At 36.2% G+C, this 19291-nt stretch overlaps 3 protein-coding genes across 5 annotated transcripts; 1 reads left to right on the top strand and 2 right to left on the bottom strand.

The window, feature by feature from the left end:
* Positions 1 to 462: 462 nt before the first annotated feature.
* Positions 463 to 12324, bottom strand: LOC132905803 (uncharacterized). 3 transcript variants are annotated; one of them, XR_009657866.1, is made up of 7 exons: positions 11993 to 12322; positions 11227 to 11920; positions 10905 to 11034; positions 10641 to 10759; positions 7415 to 7509; positions 4126 to 5352; positions 463 to 732 (listed from the first exon to the last, which is right to left on the bottom strand). XR_009657866.1 is itself a non-coding variant. In XM_060957453.1 (6 exons), exons 1-6 carry the CDS (start codon positions 12001 to 12003, stop codon positions 4239 to 4241), a joined length of 2160 nt encoding a protein of 719 aa, XP_060813436.1. In that variant the 5' UTR covers positions 12004 to 12324; the 3' UTR covers positions 1816 to 4238. The 3 variants fall into 3 exon arrangements, 1 of the variants encoding a protein (XP_060813436.1); XR_009657867.1 differs by having other exon boundaries at positions 468 to 594; positions 11993 to 12321; XM_060957453.1 differs by lacking the exon at positions 463 to 732 and having other exon boundaries at positions 1816 to 5352; positions 11227 to 11917; positions 11993 to 12324.
* A 681-nt stretch (positions 12325 to 13005) lies between these two features.
* Positions 13006 to 17645, top strand: LOC132906308 (protein transport protein Sec23A). Its single transcript, XM_060958360.1, has 11 exons — positions 13006 to 13192; positions 13314 to 13596; positions 13688 to 13774; positions 13851 to 14097; positions 14168 to 14417; positions 14482 to 15132; positions 15201 to 15354; positions 15436 to 15587; positions 15662 to 15836; positions 15911 to 16132; positions 16843 to 17645. Exons 2-11 carry the CDS (start codon positions 13318 to 13320, stop codon positions 16930 to 16932), a joined length of 2307 nt encoding a protein of 768 aa, XP_060814343.1. The 5' UTR covers positions 13006 to 13192; positions 13314 to 13317; the 3' UTR covers positions 16933 to 17645.
* LOC132906309 (calcineurin B homologous protein 1-like) lies at positions 16439 to 18983 on the bottom strand. Its single transcript, XM_060958361.1, has 4 exons — positions 18449 to 18983; positions 18030 to 18293; positions 17860 to 17953; positions 16439 to 17778 (listed from the first exon to the last, which is right to left on the bottom strand). The coding sequence occupies exons 1-4, from the start codon at positions 18513 to 18515 to the stop codon at positions 17634 to 17636; spliced, it is 570 nt and encodes a 189-aa protein (XP_060814344.1). The 5' UTR covers positions 18516 to 18983; the 3' UTR covers positions 16439 to 17633.
* Between the last annotated feature and the right edge of the window lie 308 nt (positions 18984 to 19291).

The raw sequence follows: 19291 nt of genomic DNA, 5'->3' as shown, positions 1-19291 counted from the left end.
GATTTCAAACACGCTACTACTAATTGTCATAAACTTTTACAAACATTTCCACTCTGACGCACCAAATCTTTTTACTCTTCAGAGTTTCGTCTAGAATTTCCAGTACTCCATCCAAGATCATCAACGAGTTCGTATTCGAAATACTCTGACACACTTCCTTCCGATCTCCTCTCATCGCAAACCTTTTCAAACCACTTCGGATTATCTCACACCGCGCAAACACATCAAATCATCCTGTTTCTTCGCTTAAACTCTAATCGAAAATTTCGAATATTTCCAAAAATTGTGATCTAAAGATCGGTAACAGGTCCGGACAGCTTGATACCATTCTCGATCATCGACAACCATTCAGGAACCTTCTCTTTGTACGCTGTTCCTCCTTGCTCGTCCACTTTACCATCGTCCTCTTCGTCCTTTCGCTGCCTTCCCTCCTGATTATTCTTCTCATCCCCTTCCTCTTCGTCTTCCTCTTCATCCTCGGACGAGGAGGAAGCGTTCCTCGAGCGTTTCACGTTCACCGAGCTCGGAATGGTTCCCCCTTGGTCGGCGGGATCGATCATCTTATTACGCAGAATGTCCAGCAGCTTCTCCCGTCTGACAAATCACGAGTCATTGAACGTTACATGCGTTCGTTCGCCTATCATTCACTACTCGGCCCAAAGAAATCTCTGTAATGCTCTCTTTAGAAGCGGCAAAAGCAACAGTGAGGTCAGCTGAAAGCCATGCTACCAGCTAGAAAAACAGAAAAAGAATACACACGACCAAAACCGGTCACTCGCGGCTTACCCTCGCCCATTGGCGTCTTGCGGGGTTGTCTTTGAGGTATGGAGGTATAAAGTGTGGAATATGCTTGATGTAGAAGGGATATATACACAAGGTGTTTGCAACGTGAAATCTTTCTATCAGGATTTTTGAGGTGGATGGCGTTCGTTGATATAATCGATTGAAGATGTTCGTTTGTAAATTTGTTTTTGCTCGTTTCGAACGTTCAAATTTCCTAATTTAGGAAATTCCGCTTCGCATTGTGATAATTTCAACTAAATCATTTGACGAACGTGGTTGGAAAAATCAACTCTGTTGCGATTAAAAACAGTGTTCGACGTCGGAATTTCTATCTACTGACTTTTGCGAAATATAATAGGAAAAACGATCGTTTTATAACGCCGTAGAGGAATTAGAAACTGGCGAACGTAAAATATTCGTGAAACGTTTAAATTCCGAGATCTCGAAATCCGTCAAACGTTAAGATGTAAAAATTGTTGACAAATTTTCCGCCATTCCTCTCATGACAAAAAGTCAAATTGAAAGTCAAATGAAAAGACAAGATTATCTTCTCTTCGTATAAGATAAATACGAACCAAAGCAAATCACTCGTATTACCAACATCGAACGAACAGTTGATTTTTCAATTCTTCTATTCGCCAACCAGTCTCAACAGCGAACAGAGTGCCATCCACCCTACAAGTCCTAAATGACATTTCGCAAAAGATACTTCTCGCATGGTAAATAAAGACTACATTATACATAAAAAATAATAAGGGAAATTCGGAATATATGTATTAAGAAGTTCCTTTGGAATTTAGCAGGATCGTTCCTTGTCGGTGGCGTTAAACGCGTTTGCCAGCGACAAACAGCCGGCCTCTGGAACTGTTTAAACAACGAATTAATTTGTTGTTTGCCGTTGTTGACGGGGATTCTACGGCGGCTGTTTGCCGTGGAAATTGTAGAAGAAAGAAAATATCAATTTTGTGCGCGCTCGCGCAAACACACACACACACGCACACGCAACGCGAGCGCCGGCTTGAAAACATTAAATTAATATAATATTTGATCATTTATTAAATTGCCGCGTACAAACTCGATGCAACGAAACAGAGAATTGCAGAGGAATATCGAGAGAGGGGAAGAAAAAAGAGAAAGAATGGATAAGAGGAAGAGAAAAATGGAGAAACGTGTATCGGTGGCGGTCGTTATTTCTACCGAACGAACAGATCGAAAGATAAAAATTGACTTTGCTTGTTTAAACTGTACACACCGGGACTTTTATGATGTTTGAGCGAAACGACGGGGATGCAACGAGTATAATCGATAATGATACGTTGATTCTTTCGATCTCGTCCTCGACCATCGATGAAAACCATTATTTTTCCTCCCTCTCTTTTCTTTTCTTTTTTTTGTTCTTTTTTTTTTTATTTTTCTATTTTCGTTCCTGGAAGGGAAGTTGCGTAACGTCGAAAATATTGACGCTCGAAAACGTGTAACAAGGTTAACATGTATGTGTGGGGTATCGTCGGAACTTTTTAACTGGCACTGTTCGATAGATCGAAATACGTATTATACTCTTGCTATTTAGTCAGTCTTAACCCTGCTACCACCCTCCCATTTTCACGTATATTTATGTTCCAGTCTCACTCTCGTTTTTGCAAGCAGAAAAGCTTGCCGTAGTTTACGAAAAAATTTCAGCGTAGAATCGGAACGAGAAATCGCACGTCTCGATAAACATTTTCTGATATTTTTCGCAGACTGAAAATTATTGAAGAAATCACGAACGATATCGATGTCTGTTTCATTCATATTTAGCATCTTTAACTTCTGTCCCATGCATTCCCATTTTTTTAGATAAAATAATTACATTAATAATTACATTACGCGACAATCCTTAGAAACTTATTAGATTAAAAATGAAATATATATCATAATTATATAATTATTTATATGAAGATATTAAAATTATTGCGTAGCAGGGTCAATTGTCTCGAACTTACGTCTAAAAAAGAAAGCGTATTTAGTTGAGAATATTACTTAAAATAATATTTATAATATCGATATAAAAACGTAAGAGATTCTTAAAGTCACTTTTATAAAAATTGTATAAGAATACCAAATCTTCCCTGTATACCTAATGCTGACGATGTTTAAGTTGATTTAAAAATGATTGATCTAAATTGACAAAAATCGAACCAGTTGAAAAGTTCAAGGGGAATTAAACTAAAAATATGGTACAGGCTTGGAAAACAATGTACACTCGATATTGAAAATGATAAACAAAGAATTGAGAAATCAAACGCATGCTAGACAAGCTGCAAAAGCCATGCCAACGTAGTAATTTACGCTATTTAAATGTACACACGCTTATCGTATAATTAATTACAGCTACAAAGCGAAAGTGAAAGAATCCGCAAACTCTAAAACTATTTTCCCCACATTTTTTTTTTTTCGCAAAATTTTCAACTGTAAATTTTAATGTCGATATAATATTGGAATTATATTCGTTTCTTTCATTTCCACTTCGAACACATGGAAACTGTACAATAGGTAAGTAGAAGAAGAGTAGAGAAAAGTGAAAATCAAGAGATCGTGAAAATATAAAAATGGATAAATAACTTTAGGTGAATTATTAAACGGAGACAGATTTCTTCCAAAATACAAAATACTCTAACTTTTCTCGTACTTCGAACAAAAGCCATCGAGGAAAACATATACGGTTATTAATATCTTCGAACGATCTTAAGCTTGGTTGCAGATTGCATTCCCGGTATATCGCTTCGTTTATATTAGAAATGATATTACATGCTTTAAGAGTGTCTCTTATACAACTAGAAAAACACGATAAAAATACAAGAAAAGGCAACAAAGTACTAGAAATAATGCTCTAGAATATTTGGTCCAACTATAAAACAATCGTTTTATACAATTGGCCCGTAAAAATCATGACAAATATTTTCTTAAAAGCTAAAACAGAGAACCCTTAAGAAATCCAAGTAACTAAATAAACGATTGACGAAATCACCGAAATAGCACGATAAAAACCTACGATATATATATCTTGATAAAATACTTCTTTAAAATCGATAATTTTCTTCTTAATCTTTGTTTTCAATCGACACTTGCTCTTAAACTGGAGCATACGCTCAAAATACCTAAAATATTGACTTAAAGGTAGCTGCTGAAGATACATTTGTTTAAATATTCCGTAAACAGAGCGAACCAAGCGAAAGGTCGTTCGTCGAGCCCGAAGGAATAGCGCGAAGCGTGTCCACGAAGACAGAGGAAGAAAGACAGAAAAAGTGTCTATACGGAAACAGACAGACAGAGAGAAAAGGAGTGGTACAACGATAGACCTACGTGCTATTCGACATGTACATAGTAGTAGCCTCTAGCAAGCCCTTGAAGCCCCCCTCGCTCAACGGCGACCGTTGGTTCGCGTTTGGTTCGCAGGGGCCCCGCGCGTACGTAGCCTAAATGTAGGCGGTGGTGTAGGTAGCGCGTGAAGGTGCTGTCAGGACTCTGGAGGTCAGGATTCCCGTCGAGCAGAGATCTTTCGGCACGAAGGAGCCACCACCGACTACGGTCACTTCCGGGATCTCGGTGATGGCTCGGCTCGTTTTGTCGTCGTCGTCGTCGACGTCGTCGTCGCCGCCATTCAGACGGCTCCGATCTTCGTCCTCGCTCACCGTTCTCCGCGCGTCTTTCGTCCCACTGTCGTTCCTCTCTGCCACCGTTCCACCCTTGTCCGTTTCGACGAACGATCTCTTCGACACCGAACTACCCTTCTTCTTCCTCGACTTCTTCGATCCTGCTCTCTGATGATGACCACGCGACAATTCCACCTCCTTCTTCGACTCTTTTATCCTTTTCTCTTGTTGCACGTTCGAGGATATCGCGCCAAGACTCTTCGTCGTAGCCGAATCTGTTTTAGGCTCGTCGTCTTTCGTCGGCACCATATCCTCGTCTTTCGTCTTCTTCGAGCTCGGATTCTCATCCAAACGATGTTCGACGAGGATAAGGTCGTCGTCCTCGCGTTGATCGGAACTTCTGGTCTCTAACGCGAGCTCGGAAGCAGAGAAATTGGAGCTCTCCTCCAAACTGACATCCGTGCGATATTGCTCGAAACTGCTGCTAGCGGTAACTATCAGCGGCGACTGGTTACCACTGCTAGACACCTGGCACTGATCATCCAACGACCACGAAGCATTGATGGACGTTGTTGGACTGCTACAATCAGCGGTTCGATAAGCGTTCGTCTTGTCTGCGACGAAATGGTGAGCCAGGTCCGCGGTTCGCGAACGTAGTAACGAGGTGATGTGTTGTGGGACTATCGAGGACAACGACGATGTCGATGACGGTGGTGCGGGGATCAGGCTACAGGTGTCGGATAGAGCGGTACGCACGGGGGTGCTGGTTACGTAGGATTGCGTAGTATCGAAAGTAGCGACAGGCGTGACTGATCTTGCGTTTACGCACTTTGCCGCGTGATTCTCGGCCAGGCACTTGGACGCCCGGGCCTCCTGCAGCTCCCGTCTCAGCGCCAGAGTCTCTTCCTCGAACGCGGCGATCTCGCGGCCTTCGTTGCTACGTGCCAATCAACACACAATTTCCACCATGTTTATATATACATATGTGTTCAGCACGCGGAGATCGCGCGCGCGTATTATCCATTAGACGGCGTGTGTGTTTTGTTGGTTCTGCGTTTTGTGGGTGGGTGTTTGGTGCATGCGGTCCCATTTTCACGTGCGGGGTGTAAATAATTGAGAAAGTGCGGGTGCAAAGAGAAGATGGAAGGATAAGAAAGCTGGGTAATGGTCTCGTGCATTTTTTTTCTTTTTCGTTTTTAAATGGATGAAGTTTCTCTTGAATTTTCTCGAGACTAAATCGAAGCCTTTCTCAAATTCAGGTTCAGTGGATGAAGGTTTGCGACAGGCGAGTTACTAAATATCCAAACGATCTGCAATAATTTCGACTAATTCACTTACAAACAGCGAGAGTTTTCGCAGAAGCTTTCCGTTAAAACGACGATTCGTAAGCGTTCGCTAGATGGTTTTAGAGTTAGAGAAGAGTGTTGCAAGATGCTATTTAGTTTTGAAATCATTTAGCGAGAAAAATCTTTAAAAGGATTTTGAAATAGCTTTCAAGCAACAAGTGGCGATTTAAGCGTTTACTCGATGATTTAAATCGAAAGAATGTTACTGCGATAAAATTAAATGATTATTTGGTAACTAACGTCTGTAAAGGTACATTCTATACCGACGTGTATATTAGATTTTCTGAACGCATTTAGAAAGGAAAGAAGAGTATGGCTGTATGATAATACGCTAGATACATAGCTATTTAGCGATGAACGTTTCAAGACTGGTTTTTTAAAATGATTTTTTAAAGAGGGATGAATACCAGTTTGCAATGGGAACGACTTTCCGAGTTGAAACTTAAATCTAAGAGAAGAAATTTAAAGCAATTTCAGCTAGGTAATTAATTTAGTGGTTTTGAAAAATAAGAGATAAATTGCAACTCGCAAGCATTCTGTGAGATCAGAAATTAGCGGTTAGTTTCTTAAAGGATTTTAAGGAAAAATGTCTAAAAGTACGAATAGGCTGAAAAGAGGAAGAATGTGGTAGAAGCTCGAATGATTATTTGAAAAGTTCTAGCTAACGTGTTAATTAGTGAGCTTAATAATTTTGTAGTTCGGATGGTTTTGATTATTAAATGTTCGTGTAATATTTTATTTAGAGAAATGAATAGTGCTAGAGCTATAGAAGCAAGTTATTGCATGCTTAGTGTTAGTAATTAGTAATAGATTAATTCGGTGATCAGAGATTTCCTATAAGAAAAATATTGTATATATATCTTCTATGTCATAGATCACAAAGGAAGAAATAAAATTCTAGCAACACGGTTGGTGACCAATCTTCTACGTTAAATCAACAAAAATTGCAACGAAATATTTTACTCGAATTAGAAATAAATTCTTGTCAATCCATAAAAAAATATCAAGTCGTAAATAAAAACACGTGTAAAATTGCAAAGTACAATTTTAATTAACGAAACACTCCTTTCAGGTGACAAAGAGATCTAACAATAGATAAAACGATATAAATAATAGAAATACCATAATTCTGTTCGGCCTGCTAAAATGCAGAGAGACGGGAAAACGACGTGAAAGAAACAGAACAGAAAAAATTGAAAAAAATAAAAAAGAAAAGACTACGATATTTCTAATTATCAACGACTTGCACGATCTTTCTCCTGGTTCAGAAAAAGATCCAATAAAAGTGTGTAATAAAGAAAAGGAAAGTATATCGCGATATGCGACGGCAAATCAAATTTCAAACTTGCTTCCATCAATCAAACGTGGAAATAAATTATTTCGACAAAGCTACTTTTCCGTGAAACTCCACGCTTATCGCTCGTGATCGCAATTTGAAAAACTTTCGATCGATACAAATCCTACGTGGTCTATCGATGATATCAATGATATTTTACAAGATTTAAATTCAGTGCGAAACGTATGCTAGATGAAAAACCACGTGTAAAACAATCCACAAAACCTGTATTTGATAGAAGAAGAAATAATGAAGAAGTAGCAAAGTTTATTAAAGGAATTTGCAACGATCATGCCAAACTATAACTGGGTACTCACTTTACGTTCAGCTTCAACGTGGCAACTTCCTCCTCCAGTTTTGCTATTCGCCTGTCTCTTTCTTCTTTCTCCTCCATCAGTTTCATTATTTGATTCTGAAACGATTCGACGAGAAACTCGTGCGTTCATAAATGTTCTTTCGTTAACGTGAAAGTTTTTATTATATTTAGAACTGATTTGAAAATTATTGGCAAGGTGTGAATTTGTTAGAAATATAGAGATACAAAAATACAGATGTACAGAGGTTTAACGAATTTTAAGACGGTCGGTTGGAAGAAATTTTTCCCGAAGTTTCTTCCCGTCGGAAGAAAACGAGGATAAAGATAAAAGATAAGGGGGGCAATAATACTCGGCACAGATAAGATGGCTCGGCACGTTTCGAAAGAAATCAAACAATTTACATAGCAACCTGCAATTTTTCACGAGATAACGTTTTACTGGCTTGGATCTCTTTGCTCGTACGATTCTGTAGAACGTGCTCGCAATTACCAAGTACCGTGGAAGAGAAATAATATTTTTGAAAAGAATCCTTTATGATATTCGTTTGCACGAGCTACGATAATTGATTTTCAAGTACGTACGTACATACATACTGTACATTAGACGATATTCCTTAAAATCCGCTTAAATTTCTCCATCTAACGCCAGTTGCGATGAAAGTTCAAGAATTAAACAACACGGAGAACGTCCTTCGATCGTAATTTTCGAAGATGTAACGAAAATACCAATTGAGCGTTCTTCGCGTGAAATGTTCGTTTTAAGACATCAAATTCTAAAATTACAAAATATTCGTTCTTTCCAAAGTAATTCTCCAGTGTCTTTATCCTGCGATCGTAAACGCTCTCTTCGATACCAATAAAAATTCGTTGCCGACGTAAAAGAGGATCCTTTCTGAAGAGCAGAAAATCAAAATAGCGAGGCGGTGCGAAGGACAGGATTCCGTGAATAGTCGCGACGGCCACTTGGCCCGCGTGAAAACGCGTCGAAATGCCAGAAAGCGAACATGGCAGAAATTTACATGGTCGAAAGTGGAAGGTCCCGGAGGTTCAATTACGGAGATTGGCAACGAGACGAAGAGAGGCTAGCATGGCGAGGACGGCCATCGCTTCGGCTGATGAGGCTAATGGATGGTTGAAACCCGAGAAGACAGAAGAGGAAAAGAGGGGGAGGAAGGAGGCCAAGGGAGAGGCCGTGACAGCCGCTAAGTGCCTCATCCTTCACCCTTCCTCGTCCCTCGACGAACCGTAACACACGGGGCGAAGCCTTCTCTTCCTCTATCTTCCTTTCTACCCCCGTAGCTGACACCCTCATGTGAAACCTAATCATTTTTACCAAACGTCACGGATATTTCGTATTACGTCTACATTAGGTTCTCCGGTATCAGGCTGGGTTTTTATCGAGAACACGAAGCTGCCTTTCGTTTCCTCGGTGAGACCAATTAGGGGATGAAGACGATTTTTACTGCGGTGGCAGCAGGAGAATGCAATTGGAGTAGAAGTAAGTTTCCAGTCTTTAAATTTAAGGGGCTGCTATGATATGGAGATTCGTTTTTTTGTGAAACTACAAGAAGAAGAAGGTTGTTTTTTTCTTGTTCAACTAATATTGTATTTCTTCATTTGACTTTGAAGCTGAAGATATAGATATTATTTCATCCTTCTAATAATTTTAGAAGCATCGCTTGTCACGATATTAAGTATTGTGTAAGTGTGAAATACTTAGGCTCTTTATACGAGATGTCCTCGTTTAAACGCATCAGATTTCTCAGATATATCGTATCAAGAAATATATCATTTACGTGAAGTATGATTCACACGTTACGTCGAGTGGATTTATGTAATTAATGTGACTTTACTGAGAGCTGAATTGGAAATAATAAAATTCACAAAAGAAAACTCAATAACTTAATTATTAGGCTCGATAGAGAAAAGTAATTTTAAAAAATGATACAAAACGTTGATCGATTATATATCAGTGAATAATTGTTTATTCTCGCCTAATGTACGCGAAGAAAAACATTGTTTTAATCAGGGGATGACCTAATACAATTGGATACCAATTTTTTGCCTCATATACCTCTTTGGTTGAAAAAAATACTTACTACCTAATGTGAAAGTATGGAAGATAGAAGATAGCAGCAGATATTTTTTATTGATAAAATAACGAAGAGGTAAAGATTCAAATTGAACGTTATTTCTCATGAATAGAATAAATGAGGATATATTTGAAGATTACTTTGGTACACGGATCCCCTTCTTGAGATAATAAGAAATTAATTGAACGAGAATACCAATCTTGATTGAAATGCAGAAGAAATTATGTTCTCTCCCATAAATAATAAACGATACTTTGACTAACTTCGGTGAAACGCTCCATATTAAACAGATCGCTGTGAAAAATTGCTCGAGAACAACAAACTATGTATATATTTAAAGGCGGCTTATTCTTTTCAATCGCTAACTCTCAGCTAGACATGAATATGAATACGCTCTAGATACTTCTTTCTATTAATATCGAGCTACGCAGTCGATATAAATATTACGAAAAACAGGGGAGTCTTTATTTGAAGAACGGTATATAAAAATTCCAATGCAAATGTACATAAATAATCAAACAAAAAAAGATGGGGACTCGGGAAACGCGTAAGGACGAACTTGATCGATGAAAATTCGCGCGCAGATGATAATCGAGAAAGGAAAATTGTAAGAAAAGAAAAAAAGGGGAAAGGTGAGAGAGGGGAAAAGCGAAGATCACCTGGCCGTCCTAATCAAACAAAACGTACGAATGCTACGCAAACAATACGTCCATGACCACGTCATGGAAATGCCGAAAGCGTCGGTCGGAGCGGTACGTTACCGCAGCCTAACTGCAAAGTAGATTCTTTCTCTTCCTTTCTCTTTATCCGCTTTGTTTTCACTTCCCACGTTTTCTATCCGCTGAATTTTTATTCTATTTCCAAGTTTCCTGCCTTCTCTCCACCAAACGAACTTTTTTACAACCTATCGACACTAGAGTCTACGATCGAGACGACTAGTATAACGATGACACAATGGTGTTTGTTTATGGAAAACTTTTACGTTACCGAATCGCGATTGTGGGTCGGTATTTTGAATAACTGTGATACGAGTAAGTGTATGGGGCGGAGCGGATTAGTAGATAGAGAATTTGATTTAGAAACTGATTAGTAACTAATAGAAATTAATTTTGTATAAGTTAGTTTAATACGTACGTTTAAATTTGCCACTTCCAACGACCTTTGGTTCAGCTTTTCTTCAATCATCAATTTTACTTTTGAAACTAGTACCTCCTCGTATGTTTTGTTGGCTTGCCTGATTTCACGAATAAAATCTGAAACAATTAAAATATTTATAGGATTAATCTCTTTTTAATTATAAGGATTTAATGTAAAAACGTATAAGTAAAGTAACAAAAATGTATCGTAAAATAGAGATATTAATAATAAAATACTACAACGATTTTCATTAACATTTACCTGATAACATTCCTGGTTGATAATCCGAAGAACTACACACTGCTAATTTTGTCTTCATACTACCTATTTCAGACTTTGTTTCGCTTAATTCTTTAAAGAGTTGATTATTGCTCTTTTTCAATTCTGTCATCTGGAAACAATATTACGTGATTATCCATTACAATTCTGTAATATATATATATACTTATATATATATCTGTGTATATATATATATATATATATATATATATATATATATATATATATATATTATATATATAATATATATACCTTATACATTATATATATAATCTGTGTTTATTTATCAAGAAAAACTACTCACCTGTTCAATAAGAGATAGAACTAACTTATTGCTGCGTCCAATTGTAGTAATGGAGCTACCACTGTCAGCGCTGTCAGAGTCTTCGCTCTGACTCTGTACCGGTGCTTCTGCAGACCCAAGACCAGGGTCTGAATACCTCCGATGCTCCGAATTTATCTCGTCTCCATTTATTCCATTGTTCTTATTAGCAGTAGATGGCAAACTCGCGTAATCTCCATTCTGATAGTTAGCAGGGACAGGAGATCCTCCCCCATTTTCTTGTAAACTCGTGTAACCATTTACCATAGAATTCATATTCAAGTTCAATGGTTGATTTTGATTACAGTGTCGTCGGGGTCTACTGTGAACGGCTCTTATACCAGAGACTGGCACCGGCTGATACAGTCTATACATGGTTGGCAGTGAAACAGGCTCCATGGTATATGTCATAGGCATCTGCGTATAACCACACATGCTAGGGTCAGATGTTGTCGTAAAGAGACGTTGTCCATTGTTCTGAAAGTTTTGCGGCATGTTAGACTGCCACAATAAATGTGGATACTCCATCCCAGGTAATATATCGTTATTTTGATTGTTGTGTACGTTGTTCATCCACGAGCCAAGCATACTGCCTTTCTTACTGGATCGTTTTTTGTTCTTCTTGGGATGACTAATAACATCCTCACGATTTTCTAACCTCGACGCGTCTAACCTGCTGAAAATTCATCAAAATTATACAAATTGACAACCATGTATCTTATGAACCACGAGAAACATCGCGTCTTACCTTTTATCCATTTTTACGGGATATTATACACTGTGTCAGAGGTTAGCCGTGGATCAACACTCGCAATGTACGTGACATGGAGACTCAAACAGATATCGTATCGCTGGAATACTGATTTCCCGACTCGTATAAAGCTTAAATTTGTTAATTCACGTTACAGCATGAGCCGTGGTGCATAATAGGTAATAGTAAATAAGGACTAAGGACGGTAAACACTCGGCCTGCTCTACCCTCTTCAGATTCGGTCGTTATCACTTTGTGGCTGATTGGTTGAATGAATCCCTACCATTTCTTTGTCACAAAACATGATTAGTTCTAGAATGACACCGCGAACTTTATTTTTTAGTTTTTAAAAACATATTATCGTATTACATTACGCTAATTATGCTACACTTTTTATAATTACTTTTACGCACGCTTTCAAACTTTCCACGTGCATGTACTTTTCGATGTAAATCATCACATTTATTTGGAAATAAATGCTAGAACATACATATCATTAGTTTGTTAAAAAAGTGATACAACTAAGAAAAATAAATTTCTTAGGAAATCAGCTTAAAATAGAGCATTATTAACTGGTCAAGCATTTAACAAAGAAAAGATTTGTTCCTTTTTACAACTTAGCTAATAACCTAATAGCCTTTGGGTTTTCAGATACTTTAATAAAATATTATTTGGGTGCATTACTTCTTATTAAAGAGAGGATTGATGTACTTGACAAATTATATCACGATTATAATTCTCCTTAGTTTCCATGCACATTTCTATTAAGTTTGGAACTTCGCAATTCCACGAAATAAAAATAATTACATTGTGAGGTTGTCAATGTACTTAGACACATTTATTGTTCTCTTTACATTTAGCTTACATCTTTCGTTCTAACGACAAAATAAAGGAATGATATAAAGTATTATAAAGTATATAAGTTTAAATATTCCAAATTTTTGTTTACTTACAAATTCACGTTCGAATACCGCCTGTGATATTAAAGCGCTGCACGCATGCGTCAGAGTAATTCTTCCAAGCTTCCAAGTGACGTGGCTTCAATGACGGCACGAGTCGTGCTGTTGCGGTGAAATTGTGTCGTTTTAATACAATTGTAAAATAATACTGTAACTATGAGAATTTGATAGTTGAGATTATTTAAGATTCTTTCAAACTCATTGTCGGGAAACGATAATTAAACGTTGATTTAATTAGGTATGTTTAACCTAAAATCACTGATTGTACCATTGCACTTGTCACATATTTAGAAACTGTATGTATGATAGGAATTAAATATCAGTTGAATTTGTTATTATATGGTATTCTTTAATCATAGAAAGATGACTACTTATGAAGACTTCATTCAACAAAATGAAGACCGCGATGGAGTACGTATCACTTGGAATGTTTGGCCTTCTTCACGTTTAGATGCCACCAGACTTGTTGTGCCATTAGGAACACTTTACCAACCGATCAAAGAAAGGCCAGATCTTCCACCAATACAGTATGATCCTGTTCTTTGTACAAGATCTACTTGTAGAGCAATTTTGAATCCACTGTGCCAGGTGGATTACCGTGCTAAGCTATGGGTGTGCAACCTTTGCTTTCAGAGGAACCCTGTAAGAACCAAGTCATTTTGTTTTGAGAATTGAACAAAATTACCTTCTCTTAAGAAATAAAATAATATTTTGATATTTAACATATTTTCAGTTTCCTCCACAATATGCTGCTATTTCAGAACAACATCAGCCGGCTGAATTAATACCGAAATTTTCGACAATTGAATATACCATAATGGTAAATAATATCTATAAATCAAGACGAAGTAGTATTTTTATTGATCCACGGGATATTGATTGTTATCTTTATACAGAGAGCACAATGCTTGCCTCCTATTTTCTTGTTGGTCGTGGATACATGTATGGACGATGAAGAACTAGGTTCTCTCAAAGATTCATTGCAAATGTCACTTTCTCTGCTACCACCTAATGCCCTAATTGGTCTTATTACATTTGGAAGAATGGTCCAAGTTCATGAACTAGGTTGTGAAGGATGTAGTAAAAGTTATGTTTTTCGGGGTACTAAGGATTTACAACCAAAACAAGTCCAAGATATGTTGGGTACATATTTTTATTTTTCTATAATAGAATAAAACAATGTGGAATAAATAATTATTATAGAGTGTTATAGGTATAGGCAGACCAATGCCGGGTCAAAATCCAAATCAACAAAGAGGACCAACTGGACAACCACTTCCGCCAGCCAATCGCTTTTTACAGCCTGTACATAAGTGTGATATGAGTTTAACAGACCTTCTAGGAGAATTACAACGCGATCCATGGCCGATCGGTCCGGGAAAACGTCCATTGCGATCAACGGGTGTTGCACTAGCTGTTGCTACTGGTCTTTTGGAAGCCAGTTATGCTAATACAGGAGCTAGGTACACATTTCATTTGTAAACATTGTATTTAAGTGTTTTGATTATATTTTACTATTATTTTCAGAATAATGTTATTTGTCGGTGGGCCTTGTTCTCAAGGACCAGGTCAAGTCGTAACGGACGACTTACGACAGCCTATTAGATCTCACCATGATATTCAAAAAGATAACGCTAAACATATGAAAAAGGCGACTAAACACTATGATTCTCTCGCGTCACGAGCCGCAACCAATGGCCACATAATAGATATATACTCATGCGCTCTCGATCAAACCGGTCTGTTAGAAATGAGACAATGTTGTAACTCAACAGGTGGTCACATGGTCATGGGAGATTCTTTCAATTCTTCTCTATTTAAACAAACGTTCCAACGTGTGTTCGCTAAGGATCATAAAGGCGACTTGAAAATGGCATTTAATGCGACATTAGAAATAAAGACATCGCGAGAGATCAAAGTTTCTGGTGCGATTGGACCCTGTGTGTCTCTAGGCGTAAAAGGATCGAGTGTCGGAGAACAGGAAGTAGGATTAGGTGGAACGTGTCAGTGGAAATTTTGTTCCCTTACGCCATCCACCACTACAGCATTGTTTTTCGAGGTTGTTAATCAACACACTGCGCCGATTCCTCAAGGTGGAAGGGGCTGCATTCAGTTCATCACACAGTATCAACATAGCAGTGGTCAACGAAGAATCAGAGTTACTACGATCGCTAGAAAGTACGTTAATATAATCATCCAATTATTAAATATTATTGTATTTTAAATTACAATATTCCTTATTACAGTTGGGCCGATGCATCAACATCTTTGCATCATGTAAGTGCTGGTTTTGATCAAGAAGCAGCAGCTGTTCTTATGTCACGTTTAGCGGTATTTAAAGCAGAGAGTGATGACGGACCAGACGTTTTAAGATGGGTCGATCGTATGCTTATCAGACTGGTTCGTATTTTTTGCTAAATTAGCATTTAATATTTTACATGGCATACGTAATTTTTTTAACATTAAGGATTTCTGTAATAGTGCCAGAAATTCGGAGAATATGCAAAAGATGATCCAAACAGTTTTAGGCTTGCAGAGAACTTCTCTTTATATCCTCAGTTTATGTATCATCTGCGTAGATCGCAATTCTTACAAGTATTTAATAATTCCCCCGATGAAACTAGCTTTTATAGGTCAGTAGCTGTTGTACTTCTGTGTTCCGATCAATCGAAACGCTTCGTTACTAACCGAATTTTACATATTACAGACATATGCTCATGCGAGAAGATTTAACAAATTCTTTAATAATGGTGCAGCCAATTTTGTACAGTTATGGATTTAGTGGTCCCCCAGAACCAGTTTTATTAGATACTTCGTCTATTCAACCAGACAGAATTTTATTGATGGATACTTTCTTCCAAATCCTTATATTCCATGGAGAGGTAGTTATTTGTTATTATTACTTATGATTACTTATAATAAATGATATGATCGTAATGAGTTTAATTTATTACAGACCATTGCACAATGGCGCCAATTAAAATATCAAGATTTGCCGGAATACGAGAATTTCAGACAATTATTAGCAGCACCTGTTGATGATGCCGCTGAAATATTAGCTGAACGGTTTCCTGCACCAAGATATATTGATACTGAACAAGGTGGTTCACAAGCGAGATTTTTATTGAGTAAAGTAAATCCAAGTCAAACTCACAATAATATGTACGCCTATGGAGCGGTAAGTATATTTTGTTTTTCATTTTTATTCTTAATGATGCGTTTCATTTATAACATAAATTTTTTCTATATCAAACTATTTTATTTGTTGTTCACTTTCAACAACATTAAATATGAATCAATCATATGTAACTAATCATTTTTTTTATCATCGTTTTTATCACCGTGATCCTGCAACCAGGGGATGCCGATACCCAGTGGGGTGTGTTCTTCATTTATTTGATAATTATATTTCTTTCATTATATTTGCTTTCATTGCTTTGGTAATGGAATTTCATCGAAAAAATTAGGACCTAGACAGTTGATATCTATCTATTCAGTAAAATATTTATTTTCTCTTTATCATACACGTTTCTTAACAGTAGTAAAATGACTAACATATTAATCGTTACTCCGAAAGTTCACAGGAACATTAATATTGAGTCGTTTTAATTTATCTGACATTATTTAACACAATTTCATGTTGCTATAAAGCAAGCATAAAATTCTACACACTTTAACAGTTTTTTGTAGCAGTACTGTCACAATTCACTGGTGGTTGGCATCAAGACATCTTTTCTCTTAAAATATATTTTTATCAATTGTAACTAACTCTAATATTTTTTTTTTTTCTTTTTCCTTTTTCTATGGGTTTGGGGATAAAACTCCTTGATTCCTCTGTACTTCTACAATTATCAATTATAATTTCTAATTATTGTTATTATGATTTAGGAAAGTGGAGCACCTGTCTTAACTGACGATGTCAGTCTACAAGTATTCATGGAGCATTTAAAAAAATTGGCTGTATCATCCACGGCTTAAAATGCAGCAATACGAAAGATATTCTCATTGTTTTGCATATGCAAAATTTAATGCCTCGGACCCTATGATGATAATTGACACATATAGTTGCAGTCTATTAAGGAAGGTAAAATAGATACAGTAAGAATTTCCATCATAATGAAAATATACGATTAATGAAATATATAATAATTCCTCAATATTTTTTCCAAAGTCAAGATATAATTCATGTACAAATAAAATACATAGTATTAACGTAATACATATTTTACATCCATATTTTCATTTTTTTAATGTGTCATTAATATCATAACTTATTTTTCAAGAATGCTCGTTATTATAAATGTGATCACCTTCTCTTTTTCTTTTGGAAGATTGTAAACAGTGTAGCAGAACGAATAATGGATTAGATATTGTAAACAACAGGTTACCAAAATCTGTAATGGCAATCGAGTTTGTATACTATGAATCATAAAAATATATAATATTGTACTATTTTTTATTAATTAAAACTGCAGCTGTTTTAATAACAATTTGAAAGAAATGCAATTTACGATATCTTTCCTTTTATTGTACCATTAAATACCAAACGTTATTCAACCTTGTCACAAACCAGCAGATGTAACAAAAGGTAATTGTATTCATTAATATTAATTATAAATCTTCTTACATATGCTCAACACATCAGCAAATTGTGCATCATCTAAACAAAAATAAATAAATTAACTAAGGAATCGTATAGACATTTTTTGCTCCACATCTGTCCTCTCTAGTGCTTTAGAAAACTCCTCAAATGAAATCATTCCATCGCCATTTTCATCAGCCTCTACTATAGTTCTCTCTGCAATGCTAGTTAACTGTTCTTCGCTAAAATAAATATATAAAAACTGTTCAAATATGTAATTGTTACTTTATATTGAAACTGATAAATCAGAACTATTTTATTACCTAATATTTGCACCAACCATCATGTGCAAAATAGCTAGAAGTTCATCTTTCGAAATTAAATCGTCATTATCTAAATCATACATTTTGAAAGCAACTAAAAATAATAAGAAACTTATAATATATTAAGACCTTTTTAACTAAATTTAATCAACAACGTATTATTGACTTACATTTCAGTTTTTCTTGCCTAGAATTTAATCTATTAGGGCTATTTTTTTTAATTGGTCTGAAATGAGCCAACACTTGCATAAATTGTAAGAAATTCACCCTATCATTACCACTTTCCTCAAAGAAAGCATTTACAATTCTATCACCAAGAGGATTTATTGCTAATTCTGGGATTCTCAGGAAATCTTCTCTGCTAAGTGTTCCACAATCACCACGGTCAAGACTTGTGAAACGACTATATAAGCGTTCAATTTGGTTTGGTGTAACTATAATCACATCAAAATAATGATTTAACACTTATGCATAAACTTAAATAGAATTTGAATACATATGCATACATTTAAAAAAGAATTTCTTAAACAAAACAAGGCATATGGATATCATTTTAAAATATCATAAGTATCTTATAAATAAAACTTACATCCAGTAGCTTCTTGAATCTGTGCTATTTCTTCTTCACGCAAAAGAAGACTAGATCTATTACCCATATTTTTTTCGTGTAATAATTAAAATATTTTCTAATAAAATAATTTAATAATTTGAACTAGGTTCGACTAATTTGCATATTTAATTTCCTTGGTCAAAATAGTCTCTAAATATAATTCCCTGACAGGTTGGCAGGTTAACCACAATCACAAGTGTCAAAGGTAACTGATAATGAAAATCTGACTCAAAGTCGAAGCTAATATATGTGTGCATGTACATATATACAGTATACAATACTACAATCGACTCGTGGACAGTATATATGTTGCAGAAGTATTCTTTTAGACAAATTGAATGTATTTAACATTAGTATGACATAATCAAATAATTGTTTGAAACCATCTTCTTTTATACGCTAAGTTTTTTTTACAGCTACCTACAATTTGTAATGTTGATGTTATTCTTTGCTAATGTTATTAAATGTTACGACAAACCAGATTTCCTCTCTGACTGAACATAACTATATTCAACAAAACATGTTTCGTACCAAAATTAGAAAAAAATCTAAATTTCATATTCTAGGAAACCCTATGACTACTATCAGCCACTATCATTTCGACGTTCCATACTGGAGCTTAGGGAGAATTATCCGAAAATTGAATCGTGAAAAAACAATATGGAAGACAAAAAGGTTCTCGTTTTGCGCATATATGACGTGCTATGAATGTCTCAGACAGAGACAGAAATACTCTACTCATGTCTGTCTGTCTCGTAAAAACGAGAACCTTTTTGTCTTCCATATTGTTTTTTCACGATTCAATTTTCGGATGGTTTTCCC

Source organism: Bombus pascuorum, chromosome 4 (assembly GCF_905332965.1).
Source record: "Bombus pascuorum chromosome 4, iyBomPasc1.1, whole genome shotgun sequence".
Taxonomy (NCBI): domain Eukaryota; kingdom Metazoa; phylum Arthropoda; class Insecta; order Hymenoptera; family Apidae; genus Bombus; species Bombus pascuorum.
Note: the sequence above shows the minus strand (reverse complement) of the source record. Positions and strands in the feature narration are given on the sequence as shown.